General features: G+C 44.9%; 1 protein-coding gene across 2 annotated transcripts in view; it reads left to right on the top strand.

The window, feature by feature from the left end:
- XYLT1 (xylosyltransferase 1) overlaps positions 1-26134 on the top strand; it is a 156898-nt gene that overhangs the window by 52487 nt on the left and 78277 nt on the right. For both annotated transcript variants that reach the window (XM_026054019.1, XM_026054017.1), the window contains exon 2: positions 23008-23530. In XM_026054019.1, the coding sequence (XP_025909804.1) occupies positions 23008-23530 (523 nt within the window). The remainder of the gene's footprint in view (positions 1-23007; positions 23531-26134) is intronic.

The following is a 26134-nucleotide window of genomic DNA, read 5'->3' as shown; positions in this document are numbered from 1 at the left end:
AGTTTCTGATYTAGCTTGCTCTGCAGTGGTGGTACATTTGTGATGGAAACACTGCTCTTGCAAGGTACATTTCTGCACAAGCATATGTGTGAGATTTGTTTCAGTGCATTTTTTTTCATACCCAATCAGGATGACAGATATTTAGACACTTAATGATACAGGGAAAATACTTAGTGAGATAGAAGTATTACTCCCATGCCTGCTTCAATGGCTTTGAAAACCCTGCTAAGGTATGAGTTATTATCTTTAAGTGCCTAAATATCTTTGTAAATCTGCTCTTAAGTATCATTGCATGTGGGAAAAGTAGGAATAAAACTCTTGGGAAATGCAGACTGAAAGTAGGTCTTGTAGTTTCAAGTGAATGTCTGTGAGCATAAAATGAGCACTTGTAAAGAGGCATAATTGTTGTAATAATGATTGTAGTCACAGGCTGTGGAAATGTGAATGGTTTTGCTGAGGCTGTGTTTTTGCAAAGTAATTGCTATAGCTGCTTGTGTTTTTGGTGACATCTGTCAGAGCTCTTTTGTAAGCTGATAAAGGCCAGGTCCAGCTACCTTGGGGTGTCGCCAGAAGGCTGGCAGCAGTGGCTCGAGTTACCCGTGGCAGCAGCGTGACATGGGGCAACGCTGCACCAGGGCTTGTCAGGAGAAAATCCAGGGCTGGTGGAGTCAAAGCACCATACAGGTGTTTAATGTTATGAAGGTGGATATTACTGAAATCTGAAGCTGCTCAAACCAAAACATTGACTAAATAGATTGGTTTTTGTATAGTTCTCTCTCTCTGCCTGTAGCATCCTTGGAGAAAGAAGGAAGAAAGATGCCATCTTCACCATTGGTTACTGTAGTTTTTAGACATGGTTAAAGTAGAGGAGGAAATAACTCCCATGTAATCCCAGTGGCCATAAAAGCACATGTAAACACATTCGCYCCATCAAAAGCAGCACTCAATAGATCTAATTTACTGCAATTTCACTATTTGCTTTGCAGTAACAACATTAAAATTGATCAGCTGAAGTAGGTCTATACCTGGGGGGAGCCGAGAGCTGAATCCTGTGCTGTAATGTGAATTTTCCCCTACTCTTTTACCATCCAGGGTTTCTTGTGTTTGCTTCTCAAACTGGAGCAAAACCTCAGCCTGTCCGTGCAGCATCTCCAGCTCCTCCGCTCACTGCCAACGCAGTTCAGCTGCACAAGAGCTCTCGCTGTTGCCTCAAGAGACCTGGTAACAAAGCAGGAGACTGCCAGGTCTCATGTAAATGAAGAAGGGACAGTGTCATMTGCCCTAAGGAGATACGAAGCAGTATTGACTGGTTGTATTACAGTGGTGTGGATATTGGAAGCATTGAGGCAAGGTGGAACTGAAGACATGAGAGGATTAAATCTGGCTTCTYTGCAAGAAGTAGGTGTTCCTTTTTCTCAGTCACAGGAGGAGCCTGAACTTGGCCTTAATGAGCTGACTGCTTTCTGGTGAGGTGCTGCTCTGCAAAGATCTCTTAATGGCCCAGAAATGTAAATATGGAGGCCTGGTTTGAGGTGTTGCAGAGTTAAAAGCAGTGAATTGGAGAGCAGAGGAGAGGAATTGTGATATGACTCTAAATCAGTGATTGCAGCCGGTYGTGTCAGACTTCTCAAGCAGTCCTTTCTCCTGAGTTAGCCAAAATGCTCTTCTCTTGCCAGAACTGCTGTTTTGGGAAAGAGAAAAGACTTTTCATTTCCAGAGCTTTCAGTTTGGCACACTGTACAGGATTCGATAAATAAAAACCTGAAGCTTCTCACTGGCTTGATGATAAAGCAACAGATTACAATGTAATGGAATTTCTGGCTTTTTTAAATGTTAAAGTTTCAGAAAGTAGATACATTGTGTGTTAAGCCAAGTTTATGTGGTCATGYGCTTTATCTTTTATATACGTCATATTCTAAGCATATTTTAAGCCTTCGTTACAATGAAGATTATGCTGATTGTGTRCATTTGTATTCTGCAGACCACTCCTGGAACCTGGATGCAAAAGTTACTCAAAAGAAATGAAATGGTGAATATACTGGAGGCTGTTAGATGATCTGGAAAGGGTTTTAGTTTTCCTGGAGCCAAGTTTAGGAGAAGACTCTTGCATGTAAGGGAAAGAGTTCCCAGCAGAGCACCTTTTGGGGAAATGATGAGTAGCAAAATTAGCACTATGTTCTAATTTATTCATCTCAGCATTTTGAACTCAAAAATGTGTRTTCTGAAATGTTTCAAGGCAGCAATCTGTGGCCTCATTGCTCTTCCCTTGGGTAGCAGGACAAGCACAAAATAACTGTGTCCTCCTGTGCTGTGCTGGCCACAGAGCTTCTGCTCCTGTGGTGCCTCTTGGGCACCTGCGCTACCTTGGTCCTTTCTGATGCAGCTTGTGCTTTCATAACTGGTCAGGGCGGAGAAAAGAGAGCAGTAAAAGGCAGAAAAGTGTAGAAAAGATTAAAAGGGAGAAAATGCAAGAGCGGCCAGCGGGCAGGTGTCCTGCTGGCAGAGATGGGCTGGGCGCGGGGGCTGCGATGCGGGTTGGCAGCGTCAGGCGGGCGGGAGCTCCCTGGCGCTTGTCCTGCGTGCCCAGAGCCGCCTTGGAAACACCTTCCATAGGTGCTGGTGTGATACTGTATTTAGTTATTTAATACGTTTTGGTCTTTGGTCTTTTAATACATTTTGCATTGTGGTCTTTAATAAAGAAACTTTGTTTGTGAGCTTGTATTTTAAATAAATGATCCTGCATTAAGGCTGCAGAGATCCTGCTCCTGCCTTTGGTAATGGCCCCAGGGGGCTGATCCCTGACCTGGACCCGGTGAGGGGAAACCTTCCTCCGAGCCAATGCTGGAGCTTGACAGCTGCCTAATGTCACCCTTGGAAACAAGGGACATGCAGTAATTGGCCATCTACACGTTTTGCAGTAAGGATATTTTAAGATTTTTTAGTCAGCAACAAAGTGCACAAAATTTTCTGTTCCTTTCTTCTTTGGCTGCAGTGCAATTATGCCGCTGATGTGCTCATTAGAGTTTGTCTCCAGTAATCCACAGGGACTCCAGAGAGCTCCTTCCATTAGACTGTTAAGTTCAGACTGCTAACTATATCAGCCAGCAGAATTTCTGTTTAAAGATAAAACTGCATTAGCATCAGAATAAGTTTCTTTGTGTCCGTTTTCCTTGTCATACACACAGAGGTGCACACAGCCACAGGACTCTCAGTGTTGCTGGTAGAAGAACCCTGTGCCCTGTTTGTTCTCTTTAAAGGAGACTTTGCTTTGCTTGCCTGGAGCTAAGGGCTGACATGGCAGCGCCAGCTCCTTCCCCAGCCCACGAGCAGCCCTCCCCGCCAGCCCCGCGAGCTCCCGCGGCTCCAGAGCACCCAGGTTTTTTGAGAAGATTCTTCTCAAACGAGTTGCTTTTGCCCTTAAATTGTAGCTGTGTCCAGCTGCCTGCTGGCAGTGCAGCGCAGGGCCGGAGTTCACTACGTGCCTCACGAAGTTGGGTTTGTCACAGAAGACTCTTTGCAACTTAAAGGCTGTTATAGGTGTCAGAAATGGRGTGTAAACAGTAGTGTTGTATGTAAAATGTTGAATACCAGCAAAGAGGGTTTAGAAGCTGCTGATCCTCATAAATTAATAGTTTAAGACTTGAATACATGCTGTGATCTACTTAGGCCTTTTTGAGACTGATGTGGTTAAATCTTTTTCCGTATCAGGAAACTTCTTCACTTGAAAAGCATAGAATATGCTGCATAGAGTTAAAAAGCATTCTTGAAATAGCTAATCTGTAGAAGCTCAAGTCCTGCAAGGAAAAGCATGTATCATTTGTTAGGTCTAAGTGAGTACCTGTGCAATCCTAAAATCTGTGTCTTTATGTCAGTAATGTTCTGTCATGTCCTTTGGAAGCCTTGGCTTCATGCTCCCACATGCAGGAGGTGTTTGTGCCCCTGAGTCATGTTCCTGCTCATGAAACATGTTCCTCCTGTTCTGGAAAGACACACAGGCAGGAGATTCGGCTGGTGGAAGGAGGGAGAAATTACTCTATTTCTGACCATGCAGATATTGTGGGAGATGATTGGGTGAAGATTTTGTGATTGGGTATTTAAAAATTGCTGAGAGATATCTCTTTTTGGTGCTTTTTATATTTAGCCACTTTTAATCATGCGTAGAAAATAAAGTGAGTTTACGATGAGAGTCAGTGGACAGAAGCTGAAACTCGAAGAAGTCYGTTTGACCACAAGGAAAAACTCTTTTTTACTGTGAGGGTGGCAGAGCACTGGTGCAGGTTGCCCAAAGAGTTTGTGGGTTCTCCTTCCTCAGAGGTATTTCAAAGGCATCTGGAACAGCCCTGGGCAACCTACTGTAGATGACCTGCTTGGACAGAAAGTTGGCCTAGATGGGCTCCAGAGCTCCCTGCCAATCTCAACCACTCAGTGATTCGGGTGATATATAAAGTGTGAGTGTGAGGAAAGGTGAGCTATGGAAATGCACAGGCCACAGGTCTGTTTGGAGGATGTAGACAGCAGCTGCTGCAAGAGCCATCACCTAAAGAGTCAGGCAGGTGACAACCTGAAGGAAAGGTGCTTGCTGGACAGCCAGTCTAGCCGAGCTGCAGTCGGCAGTGAGGAAGTCTGGCATGTGGTTTACCTTCTGCAACTGTGTGGCTTTCCCTTTTCCACGTCACACTGAGCAGCAGTGCAAACCACAATAATCTTGTGGTGGGTTTGAGCTGCTGCAAAGCTGCTTGACCCCCATTCATAAGTCTTTGAGTAATGAGCCAGGTTCGTGTGGCAAATCATCCTGTGCTGCAGATGAACAGTGAGGGTAGCGGGAACCTCTTGCTGCTCTTCAGCAGTTCCTAGATGAAGGCTGTCATCTCCGTACACCAGTTGTATCTCTCTTATTATAGCAACATATATTTGCTTTACCGATGGCTAAAATCAGCAGTCAGCTGTATGGGGAGCTTCTAAGCACTTTTGGCTCTACTAAAATATTGTTAAAYGATCATCTACTCAATTGTCTGACAATATGATGTCTATCAGTTCAYCTATAAAAATCAGTGAAATTCCAGCCATCAACTGTCAGAATTTTCTTGGAAAGACTTTGTGGCCTTACCTGAATTTACTGCTCTTACCCGTTCTCAATTCTCTTCATGTAGACTTCCATTAACTGTTTCCTWAATGTCCTTGTTTCATATAAAATGGATAAATAAGTACAAAGGAGATTCTTCTTTAGACTTTTAAGAAAAGGAATGTTGGTTAGCAGAGTCGTGTACTTGTACTTGCATGGGGTGCCTTAAAACGGGACATCTTTGCTCTTAACACTGGTATTTAAAAAATACGCACAGTAGACAGCATAATCYGGAAGAGGGATTCATTCTGAGGATTCCAGACTAGGCCAGGAAGATGTTTTATATTGGGAGTGAAAATTGTTTATTACTTGTGTTAACACTGAAATGTCCAATGTTTCAGTGCTGATGGGTATTTGTGGGGTGTCTGGGATGAAACCTGCTGTATAAGCACCAGGCACTTGCGGCCTTTTAGCTGAAGCTGGCCGCAGGCTGCAGCAAGGATGCACAGATAAATCATCCTTGTTGTCCTGCTTTGCTGAATCTGCAAATTGAATTTGCTGCCTCGTTTTTACTTTGGACGAGTTGCAGTTTTCCTGTGGAAAATGCATTCTGCTTTCCTCGTAAATCTGGGCATCAGCTCTGCCTCCACGCTGGGCACAGAGGAGAAGAGGAAGGCCCTTATTTATATCTTTCTCACCCGTCACCAGTAATTTTAAGTWCTAGCAATACAGTAGGTGAGCTCTGTTTAATTAGATGCACACCGCTTCATGATGTGCCTTTTTAGGACTGGCTTGTGTTGGTGTCTGCTGCAGGTTGCCATTGGAAGCGTTTTCTGGATAGAATTGATCACCAGGGAAATCCGTGCAAACAGCCTCGCAGAGCCGCTGCCCGTGCATGCAGGTTGCATGGAGCTGGGCTGGGAACCAGCTGTTGTCGAGCCCTGCTGTATTTACTTTATTAGCTATTTTATGCACATATTAGTGTTAGAGTGTTTACCAGGTGATGGATACAGCTATCCTTGCTTCAAAATAATGATAGCAATAATGAGACAATAATCGAAGAAGCCATAGCTTCCTTGGGAGCCTGAGTTTGGAGCTTTTCGGCAGTCTCAGCTGCTTCCATGACTCGTGTGAATGCACGAGGTTAAGCAGGTGCCAGGCTTTGTCCTTTGGTCCTTGAACTCTTCAGAACAAAGAGCAAGAATTGTCTCTCAGCAACTGGGATTTCCCTGGGAAATAAAAACTTCCACTTGACAACTTGTGATTCTCGGTGCTAGGGAACTGCCACATCAGCAGCTTTGTTGCCATTAAAAACGGACAAGAAATTTTTTTACATTTTAACTCATGTGTGACTATCTGGCTTCCTTCAGTTGAATCTGCAAAGAGGGTACTGAAGAAAGAGCYCCTTTGCTTGTTTTGTTGTAAGTCTTGGGCTTCACAGGAGAAGTTGCAAATTAGTGAGGTTGCAGTGGAGGCAAATGGGTTTCTCCTCAGCCTGGTTAAAAAGCTGTTTGTTACTTAAGCCTGGTGGTTGTTGAGAAGGCATCAGGAAATGTGTTTTGCAYGTTGCATAATAATGACATCTGCTGTTTTGAATTTGCTCTTCCTCCTATATAATTCATTCCAGGTTTGCAGGAAATATATAAATATTTCTATTTTTATATGCTTCTTCATGGAGACTGGGATGGCACTTTAAGAGTAGGARGGAGGTCTCTGGGGTGAACAGCAGCCCACTTGAGGGGGTGAGGGTTGGAGAGCCCTGGMCTGTGTTCTGGGGATGGGAGGTTCCTGGGATGCCGGTGGGCGCCCTAACCCTGTGCTGGGGTGTGAGGGCCTGGGGCAGCCCGGCGCTCCGCTGCCCTGGGTTGTGGGAGCCTCGGCCCAGGGGACGGTACCGTGTCATCTGGTTGAAAGTGTTTCTTCCTGCAAGGACACACAGACGTGCAGAGTGTTGGGAAGGAGGAAAGAAGCGTTTTCTTGGTTCCTCTGCTGGTCTGTGCCAGACTGGAGAAGGGATTGCTGCTGCCGTGGGATACATGTCTGCTGGGTCTGTCAGTTCAGCGTGGCTCTCTGGCCTTGCAACGCCCTCACGTACCAGGCAGCTTGGCTTTGGGGCATCACGTTAGGTTTAGGCTTAGACTTAAGCTCGGAGTCCGGCTTGGCTCGGCCTGCCCTGGCCACAGGGGAGCAGCTCGGAGGCGTGGGCTGCGCCACTGGCCTTGGTGTTCCCTCGTGTGCTGGGGAGGGAACACGCTCTGTTCCTGGCTGGAGGGGCTGCAGAGGGGGTGCGTGCGTGCGCGCGGGCCGGACAAGAGGGGAACTGCAGGGCGCCGCGGGGAGAGACGCGGCCGGGTGTCTGCGTGCGCCCGTGGCAGAGCGCAGGCTTGCCTCAAAACCAGCTAAAATTTATTTTTTCTTTCTTTTACTGTGTAGCCTCCTTTTGTAAATCACACTTTTTTTTTTTTTTCTCTTTTGCCATTGAACACCTGATCCTTTTTGTATTACTGGGCATTGAGATCCTTAGTCTCTGGCAACTGCACTGACTGTCAGGCATTTTCCTGTGTGCACCTACACACGTCCCCGAGACACTTGGGGGCAAAGGTGCCGTCATCTAGAGCAGAACTTAGCTGCAGAGCCTAAGTTGCCCTCTGAGCGAAGAGACGGTAGACGTTGCTTCCAGAATTCCTGGGAAAATTTAATCCTAAAAGTGTTCCTAGATGAAGTCTAGCAAGGGGTTTTCTAAATCTGGAAAAATATTATTTCACTCTTAGCTATTTCYGTATTCCTTTTGCATTTTATTCTTTGCTATGAAAAGTGACAGTTATTTTTACATGCTGGAAAACCTTGCGTGACTGGTCCCAGTTCGCTGTCTGCAGGAGGAAAGGAAGATTACACTACTCGCACAGCAATAATGATGAAGTTCCTGTGGCTTTTTAATGATATAATGTTGCTTTAAATACAAAGATGCTGTGTTGGTGAACAGGAGCACTACAGTAAATTCTAATGATCACGATCAGATCATGCTTGTAATAACATGATCGGTAATTAAAAGCTACTGCTTTGTAATAGCAATTAAAACAATCCAGGACTAATTAAATGCTACTTCTTGGAGACTTTTTCGCACTTAATGAATGTCAAATTTATAATCAAGAGGACTGACATTAAACAATTTCCTGCAAGTACTTGTTAACTCATGTTGTCATGGCAGGTTGTTGTGTCTCTGTCTGCAAGCTTGCCTCTGCCCRTAGTGAGCCGTGTGTACTTGCGTGGGCCTCTCTGAACCCTTGCGCGGAGACTTTTATTGCAGGCAGGAGACTGKGTTACTTGTTTGGTGTCATCTTCTGCCCTCGTGCACTTGTCAGTTTTAAGTTAACTGCCTCCTCCTTCCATCAACTGAATCCTTTAAAACCGTCTTTCAGCTATTAAATGAAGGGTAATGTCCTCGGGTGCTTTCCTGGCTTCCCTGCCAGGCAGCACAGAGCCTGGCAGCTCTGCGATACAGATCAAAGCCAGGGCTTTGGGGCAGGTATTTGTGTACCCGGGGCACTGAGCGGTGACGGGGACAGTCTCGGCCACCTTAAAACTGAGGCTGCAGCTCCCTGTTCTTGTATCACAGGTAACATCTCTGGGAACGTGGGTGCCAGCAGCTGTCTCCGAGGTGCCTTGCAGTSAATTTCCAGGTTATTCCTGCGTGGGGAGCTGTCTGGCCCCTGGAATTTATCTACTTGCAAATCAGGAAGGAGGCAGGGAAGGGAAGCACACTGAAATTAGAAAACCAAGCAAATAATCAGTCCTTTAACACTTTGCTTCATAACGTGGATATATTGCCTGATATCAATGAAATAATTGCGTGGCCGACAGGATTCTCAGGTGACAGTTACTTAGGTATCACRGGAGATCAGCGAATCCTTATAGGAGACTCCAGGCTAAATGACAATATATAATAGGATTAATAAATGGGAATATGTCACTTTTTGGAAAATGCGGAACAAGCTGGTGGYGTCTCAGAGATGTACTCCAGCAGTGAGAGCTGTGAGTCATGAGCAAAGTCGTCAGCTTTTCCTCTTGAAAAAGGAGGGCCGACCTTGGGGACGTGGATAACACCAGACCTCGTTGGGCTGACAGGCGCTTGCAGTCCTCAGCGCGCTGGGAAGCTCCCTCCTTCCCGCACTGAAGTCATGAGTCGTCTCTGTTCCTCTGGGTTGTGAACAGATGCTGCCTGCTGGTGTGGTTTAAGCATCTTCATTTTTAATCATAGGTATCATTAAGAGGAGACAGTTAATTTGGATATGCTCTAGTGGCACTGTTGACTGATGGTAGGTAACTTTGCGCTGTTTGGATGTTTGAAATACCTGGAAATAGGTTATAAATAATGTTGTTTCTTTACAGGAGATTCCATTAAAATAAGGACATTGCATAGAATAATTAGCATTCCTAACAGATTTTGCAATATAATTGAAAACAGGTACTTAATGAGCCTTTTTTAATTCTGTGTGTATTTTTTGTTAGTATGGAATATTTGAGCTTATAATAATAAAATTAAACACTCAACCTGTTCTGCTACAGCAGCTGCTTCTTCTGATTTAGGAAATGGTCCCTGATGTGGATTTCAGAAGAGACCAAGGCCTGGTTTAGGGCGCGTGGTCACCTGGAGGCCTAGGACGTATGGTGACCCACAGAAGTGCTGGTTCTTCCAGGACGCTTTTGGGAGGGCTGGCAGATGTCGAGTACCGTGAGTGAGCCGTGCACGTGCAGCCCTTCCTGATGCAGGGGGTTGAGTTTTGGCTGTGGTTTGTAGCTTGTGAGGCAGAGTTGGGCCAAGCACCAGTGAAGACTAATATTTATCTTCAGAGAAGCAGCATGCTCTGGCAGCCTGGGTTTGCATGGGGACTGTGTGGATTACCAGCAGTGAATGCCTGAATTTCCCCTAATGATTTTTGGAGTGGGAATCAGCATTTCACCCTTGATCTGTGAAACCAGCATTAAGTTAATGCACTTATGTGTTAATGCACTAATGGAACGGTGTTGTTGGCAGAGCTCTCTGTGCAGAACGCTTGGAGTTCTAGCTGTTGTGCAGTGCTGTCTTCGTCCTTCCCCTCGCAAGGAACAGCTGGTGGCAGATGAGGCCAATAGGGCTTTTTTTTTTTTTCAGGCTAAGCTCTTGTCATTTTTATTTTTTTACTGCAGTTTTCCATGTCCCTGGGGACTTTCAGCCAAGACTCACACGGTTATTCACAAACATGAAGGGAAAAAAATTCTAGTGACTACTTTTTTTTTGATCACTTCATAAAATCAGCACAAAGCACTTGTTTACTGGAAACAGCCTAGCCCATGCATGGGGTCAAAGAGTTAAGAATGATGATAATCTTGATGCATTTTCCAAGGCATTCATTATGTTAGAGATTTCAATCTCAAGAGCAAATGTTGCCTAACAGACTCCAATGTGTGCTCTTTGAGAATTTTGTTGAGCAACTCAAGAAACTCGTAATAACTCATGTACATCCTAAAAGCCTTTCAGTATCTTTGCTTTGGAGAAACGTAAAATTTCTCTGAGCACAAATTGAGAACAGGGGCCATAGACAGAGCTTGCGATTGCTGCTGCTTGATACAGGCCCTTACTGTTATTAAGGACAATGTGTAATCACACAGGCTAAACAAGAAGGAAGACTAATTTTCTGCTTTTATCATGTGCAGAGTGTACCTCTTCACATGATCTTTGCAGGAGGCTTCTACTCAGATCAGATTTGTTCCTATCAACTTGACTAACATAATTTGATGCTAATAACTAATAATATAGGGCAATAATTCCAGATCTGCTGACAGTAATAATAAGTCCTGACTTTATGAGTAAAGGCAACCTAGAGCTTGTTTTCTTACAGAGCAAGCATTTTCTATCAGAAGTGCCTATCTCTGGTATTACCACCCCCAGAACTGCAATGTGGCACCTCCTGGGAAAGCTAATTTCTGGTTGGTTGTTTCTTTTGCAGCAGTTTTGTTGTTATTTTCTTAACTTTTTTGCTCTTTTCCTGCTTACCACAGCCAGGCAGCCATGGCCTGCCTGGCTCCTTGGCATCGCTCGCGGGCAGCCGAACACCAGGCCCTCGGTACGGGGAGATGAGGGACCATAGCAGGAACACGGGGCCACGGCCACCCGTCCTTGGCATCCCTGGTGCATTGGCAGCCCCCTTGGCAGCCTGGGAGCTTTGTGAAGGGCTCACGGAGCATTTGGAGCTATTGTGGGAGCTGTGCCCCAGGCAGGGGATTTGGGACCTCATTTCTCTAGCCCCTGGATGGGATTCTGCTGGCTTCACCATTGGGGTAACTTCTGGCAATGTTAAAAATTTGGGCAATACCTATTCGTAGAGCCAAATTCAAAGTTATCTGACTTTTTACATTATGAGTATATTCTACATTATCTTGCTGCTTCAGAATAGAGGGATATGAGAAAGATGTAAACAAGAATTTCTTGATAGAGTTTTTCATTGCACGTTCTGATTCTTCGCTGTGATGCTCAATCCCCTTCTCTGTGAATGAAATACTGGCTAATTTGGAAAGGAGCCCAATCCAGCAGATCTCTGGTGTTCACGTTAACACAGCTGCTCAGGTTAGTGCTGCTAAAACTGCGTAGAGGGGATTCCCAAGGGTGTATCTTACACAGAGCTGCTGCCATTGCCTGAACAGCAGTTTCTTGCTTGTGAGAAGAGGAGAGAAGACCCAGGAGCAGGTTCTCTCAGGGGTGTAGGTTGTTCCCAGCCTATATGGAAGAGGCCTTTTGGAGTAGGAGACCCCAACGACTCTTGTTTCATTACGGCCTAGCAGCAGCTCTTGTTGTCTGCTGCAGCCCCTAACTCCAAAAAGCTGCACAGCCCTTCTGCTAGGAGCCTCCCTTAACTGCAGGGCAGGTTCAGGTGCTCCTGCCCAGTCCTCATTCGGAAATATCATGATCCTACTGCAATGCAGGGTGCTGTGATTTGTGAGGCCCCTAGCAGAGGTTCTCTGTGGCCTTCTGGAGTCAGGGAGCTCAGCACCCTGTTACCTGCACCAATATATTCTGCCCTTGCCCAGTCACCTCTGCTGACCCTGGCTCTGCAAAGCCGTGAACACAATGCCAGCAAAGTGGGAATAGCTGGATTGCAAGTTGGGATATGGTTGCAAGTTTGCTGCATGTGAGAAGTAATTAACTATATGGCCATTGTGCACATGCAGACATTCTTGCAACTCTAATTTCCCCCTGCTTTCAGAATAGCCTGGTCATACTTCCTTAATGTACCTGGGGAAAAGTTTATTTTAGATCACAAGAACAACTGCAGATGGTAAGTAAACCTTTGGCATGGTTGCAAGGCAAGGGGTTGCCCTTAGAAGGGAGGATTTTTATGATGCACAGAGGTAATGATGGCAGTTAGGGCAACGGCGTGTGCTCTGCCTTGAGTTTTCTGCGTGACATCGGCTGTGAATAGTGTCTAGCTCAGTTAATATTCTACTATGTTGCTGATCCAGTTCTGTCAGTTTAGGATGTGTGCATGTGGGGAGATGGCTCTAGCCTGAGTGTGGAGAGATTCCTTGTTTTTGACAAGTTTTAAGTGTGAAGTCGTGGAAGTATGACCATCATTAAACACAGTTTAATTACAAATTACTGTTTTGACAGCACTGTGCTTAGTCTGTGAGCACAAGGCTGCTACATGGTAATAACAGTAGGGCATAACCCAGTATTGTTTGTCACTCAGATGTAGTCAACATGTTTAACAGAGCAGAGGAAAAAAGATTTGGCCTGCAAAATATCTATGTAAGTCAGGGTGGAGGGAAGTTTCCTGGAAAACTGTTTGGCTTTTCCATATGTGTTTATTCTTCATTATCTTTATTGGAGCCAATAATGACAAGTTTTTGAATTGACGTCTTTACTGAGCATCAAACATCAGGATACTGGTAATTGTTTTCATGCAGAATCCCTCTGTGCTCCCTCTGCTTGCAGTGGAAGCCCGGCTCACTCGCCCCGCGCCGCTCCGGTGGGGACGGAAGAGCAGGATGCGGTGCTGCCCGCCCGGCTGGTCAAGCGGGAGAGAGAACTGGAGTTGTCGCATGTGTGGCTGCCACCTGCGCGGTGCAGAGCGGCTCCCAGCAGGAATACACAGGAAAGGTCTATTTTGCCCCTGTGGATAGTAGGGGTCTATAGGGTCTTCCATTGGGAAGCCTTAGAGGAAGGGCCTCTTTTGCCCCTATGGATAGCAGATAAAGGGCCGTACGTGTGAGCCCCTGTGCGCATCCCACTTCGTGTCACGGGGCCTGCAGCACGGGGGCCAACCTGTGCTTGCCACCGCTGCCCGCCACTGAGCACACGTGTTCAGCTTGCACTTGCACCAGGAGTGAGAAGAAACACGGAGGCCTTTCTGCCCTGGACTCTTTTTTTCCTTTCCAAAATTATTAAATTCTCGTGGTACTGGGCAGCTGAAGAAAGATTTGAATGGGTTTGTCTCTTTTAGTGCAGTTCCTATTAATAGGCTTTGCTTCTCGCACTTSTGTTGTAATTCTGGTTTAACAACATTTATCAGTAGATCACTGCAGGGTCTTTAATGATTATAGTTGCTGAAGCTGATAGTATGAGACTATTAAATAAGCTCCAATTACTTCCCATTTATTTGTGTTGCTTTTTCCCCTCTGAGAAACAAAATGTAATCCTGAAGTTCATTATTATTCTTCGCATTGTACATCTAAATAGATTTTCTACCTAATTAAAGCTGAATGCGTTTGTGCTAAACTGACCGTATTTTACAAGGATTTTTTTGTTTGTTTATACATGCAGGGGTCTTTGCCTCCTACCATCCATATTTTAATTATGTTTGTTTCAATAGCTGTCACAGATCCTATTATTTATTTCAGGAATTTACCCTGGGCTGCTTGAGATTGTTAAGACTTGAATTGGAACAGTCCTGCAGATCAGTGGAGTTGGCATCTAGTTAATAGCAAGTTATCGGGAAGTAATTTCAAGTCTTTACTATGGCCTTTAAAGATGTAAAATGTATATTGGCTGAATTATAGATGAAAGGAAGATAGATCAAAGCAAAGGAGCTCGGATTAGTCATGCTTTTTACAATAGGTTGGGTCACAATAGATTGAGAGGAGGGGTTAATAAAATAAAATCACTTTCAGGGAGTTGAAGATTATAAACTGTTTGGCTGGTAATGTGTGTTAGGGGTGGTAATCATGTTTGTATTCTGCAGACATTCAAATGATTGAGCTCTAGTCAAAAATATTTTATATTTTATTATGTGCAATTTTATAAAATGATCTCTCTCTGGGGTACCCTTGTCAATTAATTAAGCACTACAATTTCATAATAATTAATAACTCAGAACATGACGTTTTCCTCTCAGCATTAAAATAACGGGCTGTAAGAAGAAATATTGGGATATGCCACTCTTGGCCATTCCCTCTTAACTCACATCCTACTTCCAGCCTCAGCCCTTCTTAAATATCCACTGAAATGCCTTGGTGCTGGCCTGCTAGGGCAACGGATTGAGGATGATCAGTGCTTCCCTAGAAGCCCTGTTTTGTAATATCAAGCCAGTCTGTCCTCACCTCTTTCCTGAGTTTTGCAGTGAAATTAAAAGATGCGGTTAAATTGAAACAAGTCCAGGAGGCTTAAAAATACTATTAAATACTCCAGGACAGTTTATCAAAGTGAATGGTGAGATGAAGTGTTGTTGATCCATGGAGCTGTGGGTCTGGTTTGCCTGAACTGAAAGGCACYCTAAATTCGGAGGAGGGAACCATTTAAAAAAAAAGAAGTGTATCCCAGCCTGCTTCTGTGTGCAGCTAATGCAGATGTTACGAGGAGGGACCATTGCCCAAAGCCAGGGCCGCAGCAGCAGTGCGTCCGTCCTGAGCCTGGCACCAAGAGACCAAGGGTTGTCCCCAAGGGATACGGTCGGTACCGGCATCCAAGTTACTGCTGAGTCAAGACCCATGGCGTGGTGAGTAAGGCTGACTAGTCTATGGTGCCTTACCTATGTTCAGCTTTTCCTGAAAAGTTTGAATTGGCAGAAAACAAAGCTGTTATTTGTAAACTACAGATAAAATATGGATATGTGCTGGTCTGTCTAATAATATTCGGCACTTTTTAATAACCAGATGAACACTGGAAATGACTGTTAATATAAAATGAGTGTTCATTCACTTAATGTGCTAAGCTAGAGGAAATGTGAAAATGTTTCCTCTCTTGAGGGGTGCAATATTGTTTTAATTTCAGAGTAATTTATATTAGGAAGTTGCACATTAGGATCACACATGAAGGATCACACATCCTTCATCTTTACTGACTTTCAAGTACAAATTTAATATATTTGCATTTCCACCTTTTGTATCTCTCCCGTTATATTATTTCTCACAAAGCGTGTCTCATACATCTTAAGCCAGTGACAGTTATTAAAGTACAATGTCCTTATTGCAGGGAAACAGAAAAACACATGGAAGAAGCTAACTCCATTAACATCTACTGTCTTCTCTCCGTCTGCTCCCTTTGGCTGTGCTCGTGCCCAACCTACCAACGTACTAATTTTCCAACAGTCTCGTGACATATGAACCATTTCTTTGAGGTTCACAGTTTCTTGCTTGTTCTGMTTGAGCAGCAGCCGATACTGCAGTCCTGCCTGCAAAGTCAGGTCGGCAGCTCTGTGTTTGGCACATGGGTGCGATAGGATGGGCAACGATAGGATGAGCACGAGGCCCAGCACTGACCATCGTGGCAGGACGGGGACTGCAGGTTTTGCCCTGTAATGGAGGGGAAGATGTGTTCTTGTTCTTGGACCCTCCAAGCAGAGGGATGGAAGGAGGCTGGTCCCTGTGGCTTCCTTAGGAATCGCCTGCTGGGACTGGCCTTGGGAAACTCCGTGTTTTGCCATCTACAGCCCCGAGTGGAACAGGCCATCTTGTGAAGTTTCTTTGGAAAAATGAGYCTTGGATGTGGTGCGCTCATGTTGCACCTCTCCAGGGTGTGCAGAGCCTGCAGGGAGGGCTGCAGCTCTCGAGCGCTCGAAGATCAGAGCACACAAGGATGTGATCCAGGAGCAGCCCCTGCCCGGGACAGTGCCATTGACTGTCACCTATGGCAGCTGGAAGGTGTTGTTCTGGAGCAGTGAACTAACAGGAGCTCCATACAGGGACCTTGCAGTGAATAACTTCTGGGATGGTAGTGTTTCCTCATTAGGAGGAGAAGCTCTGCACCACCCAGCGCACACCCTGTGAAGGTCAGTGCATGTTCTTCTTGCCTGCCCTAGGGACCGGGCTTTGCTCTGCCTCTCTTTGCCAAGTCACCTCAGCAGGAGCCATCTAGTGGCATGAAATTCTCAGTCAATTGCAGCAGAAGGCCCCAGGAGGATGGGCTCTCCCTAGTGAACTGGAAATTGTTGGGGTCCCCATTTGTACAGGGAGCTGTGAGACAGCTCCTGAGCTGCCACAGACTGCCTTACCTTGTGGTCCTCGAAGTCAGAGTCAGGCCTCTGGTGCTCCCTTCTCTGCTGGTTGATATGCACATTAGGTTATCTCTGAAAACAGATTTCAGATTCGTCAAGGGTTGGCTTTTTGCATACTGCAAAAATTGGCATTTAAGCCACCTCATCCTGGCTGTTGTGTGTGGCCCTCTTTGTATTCATAGTCTGGAGTTATTTGGGTTCATTCCCATGCCTTCACATAGGATAGTCTAGTCTTACAACTGGATACCTTGCAGAGTACATGCTAGCTTACTGAAGCTGTATTTGTGATACTGGAGTTATGGTCCTCTTCTGCTCTCTAGCACACAGGCTCTGCAAGCCAAACTGCTGTTGGGCAAACAACAGCTCTCAGCAGGCCAAACCCAGATGCACGTTCGTGTCTGAATACACTCGGCTTCRCTGTGAATGTATGTGACGTGGTCACGTATAGCCAGTGCCTTGCAGGTTTGGAGGCGCTGGGTGTGCAATGCAGCCAAGCTTTCCGGAGGGTAGCAGACCAGTTAAAATCCTGTGTCACTAGAGGTGGCTGTAGAGGTCTTCCAAATCCATATGTTTGTGCCAAGTATCATCAGTGGCAGCTGCTGTTAGGCTTTGTCCTAGCTTTCAGTATCGATTTATTCCACAGTCTTCTCAGTGGGCGTCGAAGGTTCTGCATCCCTGTCCCACCACRCGCCAGGCCTGCTCCCTGACGTAGACGAGACTCGGAATTGGCCAAGTTCACCGCCCTTGTGCCTCAGACTTAACTATAGAAGTTGTGGCTAAGGTGCTTCTGCTTTGTATCTGTCATGCAWTTTGTATGATGGCTATTTTGATTAAATATACTGCTGAAGATAGGAGAATTAAAAGCTGTGCATTCACCATTAAGCAGATTTTGGAGCAAGTTCAGACTTTGATTATGTGTAATAGCTCTGAGTTGAAAATGTTATTTTTTTTAATAATGTTATATTGTTATTTTTAGTATCAATGGTAATYGGGATGTAATTGGCAATGATTTCATGCACACTCCTGAGGACAGAATGTTCTTTCCCAGCCTGGGAGTATTTTGCAGCGAATACTGTTTACTTGCTGTTACTGAATTGCTGTACACAGACACACACATGCACATGGAGAGGGGCCCCACAACCATTGAACTCTCCCTGCCAGCATTATTGCCATGCAGAACTTGGCCGTTAACGGCTCCACKTATCTTCCAGGACCAGGTAAAACGAAGACAGAAAATAACTATCAGTRGAAATCCTTCATTTAGGCCTGTGTGCGGTGGTAGACGTCCACATTGTGTCAGGCTTTAGCTTTGAAGTTTGGTGATGCATTTGCTGCTGAGAAGTGTAAAAGCTCTCCAAGGCTCCTTTATAAAAGCTATAAACAGGGTTTGCTTTTAAAATGTAGAAGAAATGCTTTGACCTGATTTTGCACTTTCATGCAAAAGTGGAAAGGCTTTTGCTGGCAACGGGAGCAGGAGTGGGTCATTTCTCAACTGAGCTACGGCCACTGCAATTTTAGCTGTTCACTTTGTCCCTGGAGGGAAGCTGGGCCATTCCAGCCTTGCAGGAGGAGGACATCTGCAATCAGGCACCAGGGACRTGTGGCCAGAAATCTAATAGAGCAGCACATCAAACCTGGATGCTGTTGGGTGCCAGGTCTGGTGTTCAAAACCAGTTACAATGAGTAATTTTTACAGGGTAGCCCTCTGAAATGAGCAGGGTTTGGGGAGAACCTCTTCAGGTCTGTGTTCACATCCAGAAAGGACTCTGCTGCAAAGCCCCAAACAATGCTTTTCAAGGTGACTTCTTTGTGCGTTTTGTGAGTGAGATTAAGTCTGTACAACAACAAAAATAGCAGTGTTAGGTATTGGCATGGAAAATACTGCTTTAATCTTTAATCTTGGATATATGCAGGCAACATTAATAGACTCTGTGCTTCTAATTTGGCTTCATGTTTTTTATATAATTTTTCATTTTTCTCATTGTACTTGATGTCCTTTGGAAGCGCAGAGGGAAGGTGCCGCTCACAAACAGCTAGGCACGAGCTGCGCAGGTGACCCGTCCTGTAGCGAGCCCACGGACGTGCATCTGTGGCACTGTCGGAGTGGGGAACCCCAGGATCAGGACAGTGCTTCTCCGGGATGACTTTTTGTCCTGATTTCAGTCTTACAGATGTCCCTAGCATACAAGGTTTGCAATTAACCCAGCACTRTAAGTGCTGCAGAGCAAAGGAAACCCTTCTTCAGAAGGTCAGATGTCCTGCCTGTGTTTGTACCCCTGGACTTTACACATGAGCCCAGTTTATCATTAGCAGCTGCTGATGCTCTAATCCTGACTACTGAGCTTTAATTTGTCCTATATTGCAAATTGTTTAAGTTCTGCTGTCGTACCAGGCTCCTATTTTGAAATCATTATGCAATACAAATAACTCTTTGCTTTAGTAAAAGGTGATGAAGGAGAAATGAAGGATTAAATCCAGGAAAATGGAAGAGTCTGGTTTGGGAGAACTTAACGTTTGCATCGGCAGGTGTGGGATTACTGGACCCCAAAAGGCTCAAATTTGAGTATCCTTCCAAGCAAGTATTTATTGGATACTCTTTTATTTTTCAATGTATATGTGTAGCTTTGATTTGTTTGTGCTAGTGTTGTGCTTTATTTTTAGTCCCTGCTTCTCCAAAGAGGACATCTCAAAGGACATTTAATGACCCGTTTAAGACTCATTTAATGTCCTTTGTGCTAATGAGCTTCCATGGTGTTCCCTATCCCTCCTGGCACTGAGGAGTTAATGCAGAGCTTAGTTTTGTGTCTTGTCTTTGAAGCATTTTGGATGTGTTTGTCTTTTCCAAGTCCGGAGTGTAGCCTGGAAAAGCAGAGGGGGAAAGCACTTGAAGGGGAAGGTAGTTAAGAGGTGAACTGTGCACCAGGAAAGCTTTTGTTGACTTGGCCTCTTCCTCTTGAGGCTTCATCAGGGCTTCCTGCGAGGATGCAGGATGCGCGCGGGGAACCCGGTGCCTAAGCGGCGCCTCCACGTGGCCTGTGGTACACGGGGAACAGCCCCTGACCGAGCAAGGCGGGACGGCAACGGGCCCACGGGTCCGTCCCAGCGAGGTTCGCATGGGGTAGGAGGCGAAGCCTGGAGCACAGCGGCATGTTTCCTGTGTGGAAGCTAGGGCAGATCCATATTTGTAGTGGGGGGGAAACACTGCCAAGACAAACACTGGCAAAAATCTCCTCTTTGCCTTCTCCTTGATCCAGCTGTACAGGCTGGATTGCTTTATTTCTTCTTAATGTAAAGTGTTAAGAGAATTTCTTTTTTTCCCTCTCTTTTTTTAACTTAAAATCATTTAGCAAGAGTCAGACAGTGAGCAGGAATGTTGCCAAGATATACAGAAATATCCTATCGCAGCGCTGCCTTTGGAGACCTTGGAAAGACTTTAATGAAAAAGACAGATTTTTTTCCCATCGTTGTGTCTAGGTATTTTGGCCCTAAGTATTGCATGATGGAATGCTCCAATTACAGACAAAAAGTGCTTTGAACTGTGTTAAAGATGAAACCTGACCATGGGGATGCTTTGGATTACTGCAAAGTGGTCTCCCAGTAGCTCTCCTGCCCGCTGCTGCTGTGGAAGCTCAGCAAATAAATGTTCTCACTTGCTCTTTCTTGTCCTTCTTCATATTTCACAGGCTTAAACTGTTAAARTTCAAGGACTCCGTGTAGGAAATAAGTCCTGCACAGGCTGTGCAGGAGCCATAGCATTTATTTTACTGGAATTAAGAACATCTTGGATGCCTCTGTATTCAGGTGCCATCTAATCAGAAGAGGAAACAATTAGGAAGGAAGGAAGGAAGGAAGGAAGGAAGGAGCCTCTTGTTGATTAGTTTTAGAGAGGTGCCCTCAGTTAGCTCTTGTCATCTGGATGCTGTTTCGGTGGCCTTCTCATAAGCAAGAGCCTGTGAGCAAATGGTAATAGTTGCAGAAATGTTAGTAGTTGCAGAATTAAGGGGCCKTGTGTATGTGTAAAGACAACCAGAAGGCTGCAGGCCCAAACTGTGCAGTGCTACCTCAGGGACAGGAGCGGCTCTGGCTGCTCCTCTGCCTGTCTGCACCCAGTTGCATCAAACCTTGTGTCTCATTTAATTATTGTCACGTTTATCCATGCTGCCACCCCAGATATCTCTGCTCCTGCCTGCCTCAGTAGGCTGGGTAGCACTTGCTGTCATTAACAAAAGCAAACAGTGCATGTGTGCAAATACATATATATACGTTTGCAGTCTGTGTAATTTAAATTAGGCAAACAATTGTAAGTATAGCATGGTGAATCTGCTRTTCATTAAACTTGCCTCAAAAGGGCAGGATGCATCAGCAGTCGCCCTCACTCCTTAGGGACCCAGCTGCTCTTGTCGACGTGGCTGTATGTGCTGGAGGAGCTGGACCTGCCCTCGCCAGCAGTTTCCATCCAAGCCTGGACTTGATGGAAAATTCTCGTTTGGTCTGGAAATAGTAATATGTCATTTCCTGAAACAGGCTCGGGGTTTATTGATTCCCTTCCCACCAGCCTGCAGCCCCTATCCCAGCACTGCTGTTGCCATTAGCTGATTTTCATTTGCTCTGACTGTGCCCATAGTTGAACAAGAGCAGAGGACATTTTGTATTTAATTATTTGATGAKGAGAGAAAAGTGAATTCCAGCACCAGCTTGGAAGAAATGTAACAGTGGAACGAACAGAGCTGAGGTACTGTGTGTCTGCAGATCCAAGATCATCATACAAAGTACATTAAAACAAAGCAAGTCAAAATGTACAACTGGCAGAGCAACCTCTGGCGCTGGAGTTGTTTGAGAACAAGGAAGCCCGCCAGCCAGCAAACCTCGCAAATAACAGCCCATTGCTCGCGCATGAACCTCGGTTACAGATGTTCTGGGTGTGCTCTTAGTAAACTTTACCTTTGCCTCGCTCTTTGGGCTGTGGGACAGCTTGCGGGGGAGCATCTCTCTTCCTTTCCATGGCAKAGTTTATGCATTCACTGTTATTTATAGATGCAGATAGGAGCTAAGTAAAGGCAGCTGAATTGTCCAAAAATGCCATCTTTTTCACCTTTAAAAAGAAAAAAAAAATGAATTTGAGTTTATGTGCTCTTTCTGCCCTTAAAAATTAGGAAGATCCGAAGATCCTTTTTTTAAGTGGTTCATCCAAAATGAAAATATTTGGTTTGAAAAATGTTAGGAATTTTGGAGAGAAAGGCTCTGGCTGTGCCTCTGCGCCTGACAGCTACAGCTACCTGCTGGCTGCAAATATTCATGGAGGGAGAATCGCTTCAGTCACTCGCAGAGCTGCATCTTTTAGTGAATAAACTGTTCAAACATTTCTCATTGCCAGGCCGCCGGGGTCAAAGCGCTATCGCCCCACTGGTGACTTTGCCGAAGTCATTATCACAGCCTCTTTGGTCTGTAAAATACGACTGCTAAGTCGCTCTGCGGTCTGCTTGAAGAGGTGTRAGAAACAATTAGCAAGTGTTCACAAAATGATTTGAGTAAGAGATGCTGCGAATTGCTGCCSTCATTCATCATTAGGGGATGCTGTCATCTGCCACACTCTGATTTTGGGTATTAGGTGTATTCATGAGTGGAAGGAAAACACGACAGTGCTATCAATATTTATAGCCCCATCTCCTGGTATTTTAATGATAATTCTCCCTTGCATTCATTGGCTGTTGATCACTTTAAAAAAAAAAACATATTACTGCCCATTCTTTAGGTCTAAAAAATTTGTGCTCTGCTGTGGCAGGCGGTCAGACCGGGCCCCATCTGGGGCTGCACTGCACATGCCAGTGCCTTGAGCTTCCCTCTTTCACAGTTTTCCTCAAGCACATCAGGCCTGGCCTGGCCTGGTGTGACGGAGCTTTTGTCCCTCTGCCTGCAGAAACTCGCACACAAAAGCAGACCACGGGGATACTTGGATAAATCACGTAAACGTGTCTCTCTTACAGGCATGGCAGCTCTTTCTGAGTTTAATAAATGTGTTTGGAGACGATTCAGCTCTCCAAAGAAAAGCAGGGGAAGAGCAGCTGACCCGAGCTGGGATGGCTCAGCTGCTGGAAAGTGTTGGAGGACCTGCTCTTGCCCCATTAAAGTCTGTATCACTTTTCCCATTGATTTCAGTGGTGTCAGGGTAAACCTTCCTTTTAATAATTGCTCACAACCTGAGTAAAATGTCCCTGTTCAGTCTTCTACCAAAGTGGGATGTGAGAATGAGTGTCAAACCAGCACTGCTAATAGAAYAGGTTTCATGGGATGGTTGCCTGCATTGACTCTGCCAGCTCAGAAGGCCTTTTGCAGCCCCAGCTTCCTCTTATGAGTTCTCGTGTGTGTGTTCCAGATATCTTCATTTGTAACTGATTTATGTTTTTGTGTAAGAAATGTTTATAATGCATGGGATATGTCTACTTTTAGTAAGCTGAATATAATTTTTCTCCTCATTTATAGGATGGCTATTTTTCCCACCGACCGAAGGAGAAAATGCGGACAGACAGCAATAATGAAAATTCAGTCCCCAAGGACTTTGAAAACATTGATAACAGTAACTTTGCTCCCAGGACTCAGAGGCAAAAACACCAGACTGAGCTGGTGAAAAAAACCCTTAGCAAGCAAAAGGAGCACTTGAGAAAGAAACTGGAAGAGGAAAAAGTGAAAGAGAACTCACTGTTGGGGAAGAGCTCAAATGAAGTGGTGCAATTTGGTGATCGTCCTGGAAAAAACAGTAGCCACAACAATCTGAAGGACATTCACAGGTCTCCCAGACAGCATCATTTCAAAAAAGTTGGGAACAGCTCCCCTGAACTGAGATATGACCAACCTCTGAAGTGCGAGATAACGGGCAAAGAGGCGATCTCGGCCATGTCCCGGGCTAAGTCTAAGCAGTGTCGACAGGAGATTGCCGAGATCTATTGTCAGCACAAGCACGGGAAGCTGATGCCGGAGAAGGTGACACGTTTCTGTGCRTTGGAGGGTAAGTTGGTACATGGTGAAGAAGAGGTGATGCAGTATCTCGGGGGGAGGATTGTATATATTTATAATACCCACTTGAAGGTAAAAATCAGCTTTAATGTGGGAATTCTAATGTGCTTTTGTGGTCTGTGAAATCRGGGGGAACATATGAAGATATTTTTGAAAGAGGATTATGTGGGTGTTACAGGATCCTTGTTAGATTCCTAATGAATGTTCTTGCCAGTTTTTTTCTGATAGATTATTATTGTATAGCTTCATTTAACTTTGTGACGCTACTTGTATTTCTTTTAGATAGCAGTGACATTTAATCTACAAACACAGATAAATGTTTGTGGTGCAGGTACATGTCCTGTTACTCCACAGAGGGGTCTGCTTTTTGGAGTGAAGGATGAATTCTGGGGTCTTCTGCTAGCTGATAATGAATAATATTGCTGTTCTCTATATAACCATTTCTTATGTTCCTACAATGTCTGGCGCAATGGAGTCATAGCTAGTAATAGGAGTCACTAAGCATTTTGGTAACACAGATAACTAGCATAAGTTTGTAGTTTTTTTCTTTTTGAAAAGCATGAAGAAATCTGATTTTGTGGCCCACTTCTGGTTTTCATGTTCCTCAATCAGCAAAAGTGATTTCCAAAATGACTAGTGTAGACAGTCAGTTCTCATTCATCAGCAAGCCAAGCTTCGGTCTGTTGCTTTTGATTTCTCAGTGCAGTCAGATTTACAGGGTACCTCACAGTTTTGTTTTTGGTTTGCGTGTGTGTGATGCGCTTGTGTCAGGAAGTGTTTCAAATGCCACATTGAGCTGTAAGCTTCCTCTGCACTAAAGTGCTTTTTTAACTATTCATCAAGTGATGAAAGTGGATATTGATCAAGAAACAGCGTGCCCTGCTGTTAGCCCATGTGTGTAAGGAGAGGAGGCACTTACGTTGTCTTTGCTGAGCACATGGAGTGCCTTTTACAAAGCCTTTTAATTTCCATGCTGCATGTTACCTTGGAGAACAGTATGAGTGTCCCATTCCTCACTCCAGTGCATCTGGTTCTCTCTATTGTGTTGTGTCTCTTTGGGTGGTTTTATTCTTTCCTTGTGATGGTAATACTGAAAAACATTAAACCAAGTGGCCCAGTTTTGGAAATCAGAGATTTAACAGAGCAGGTGGAAGACTTGAGGCTCTGTGGAAGCAGGGAGAAGGTGAAACAAGTAAAAGGGAAGATAAAAACGGAGACAAGATCAAACATCAATAGCTGTCTGAGCATCATGAGTACCCACGGGTGCTCCTGAGACCTCTCTGAGCAGGTCATGGGGAAAATCCACAGTCATAAACCATTTCTGGGTGTCCTGCCCTCCTCTTTAGCAGCAGGAAATTCAGCTGAGGTCCCATGGGAACACAGTGGTGCTCAGCACCTTGCAGACACTGCCTGACACCTTTGTAGGAGCAAGGATATCTCTCAATAATGTCATCAATGACAGAGACCTTATGGAGGTTAAATGAATGGTGTATGCACCTATGCAAGAGATACCCTGCAGAGAGCTGGGAGATGTGTTGTCATTTGTGTGGGCACACGCTTCAGCTACGTGCAGTTTTGCACGTGCCTTTGATTTCATTCCCTGCAGGTAATCTATCTCTCTGGGTGACTTTCCCATAAAATCAAAGGCTTTAAACAGCAACCTTCCTTAAAAGCAGACTTCTCTCCAGGAGTATGTCTCGCTTGTTATTTTAAGCACAGAATTACTCTTGTATGCTCTGCGGTCAAGATAGTAACATGTAGTTTTAGAACTAAGAAAATCTTCTCTTTAAAAAAGTGTCACCTTTTAACACTTGAAGCGTTTCAGCATGTGTTTAAATTGCATATTGGCATAGGAAAACACTAACCCACCAAGATGAGTAGAGAAATGATGTATTATCTAATGTGGTCTTATTTTAAAATATATATGAATTTAGTACTAATAAATTATGGATATTCACCATATACAAACTGTAAAAAGTCTGCTGCTGCAAGATTTCAGATTAGCAGGGTACTCCTGGAGTTTCAGTTATTTTAATCAGTGATGTGTAAAAAAACTTAGAACAATTTGGGAATATCTTAACCTAGTCAGGCAGATCCTTGTGGAAAATGTTGACTTTTCTTTGCCTCCAGGTTGTTTCCTCCTGCCCGTGCTGACAGCTGAAGTTACTGCTTCAGCAGACAGACTTTCYTGGCGCGAAAATCTTGCTCATCTAGTGCTAAATGCCTGTTGTTCTAGAGCAGATTTGGGACTTTTGCTCTGGGGACGTGAATGAGCAGCAGTGTTGGGCACTGGAACAGGAGAGGCTCATGCAGGAGGTGCCAGTGCAGCAGCACGGTGGGACTTGGAAACTCCCGAGGGGATTTGGGCTCCAGCGTCACAAATGTCTGCAGACAGGGCTACGCTGGAAGGCGTGCAGGAACCCCAGAGTGGTTCAGCAGGCCAAGCCCATTCTGCAGGACTGATCCCAGCTCAGCTGTTTCTCTGATTCAACTGAATCTTTCCTCATTTTTAAATAAAAGTTGGTAGGCTTACAGCCCTATATAAGACACRTTAAGCCTCAGTTTAACTGTGCCAAGGTCTAGGAAAGCACTAGAT

Source organism: Nothoprocta perdicaria, unplaced genomic scaffold, assembly GCF_003342845.1.
Source record: "Nothoprocta perdicaria isolate Ctin4 unplaced genomic scaffold, notPer1 scaffold_12, whole genome shotgun sequence".
In the NCBI taxonomy this organism is placed as follows: domain Eukaryota; kingdom Metazoa; phylum Chordata; class Aves; order Tinamiformes; family Tinamidae; genus Nothoprocta; species Nothoprocta perdicaria.
The sequence above is the reverse complement of the archived record's forward strand: the minus strand, read 5'-3'. Positions and strand labels throughout refer to the sequence as shown.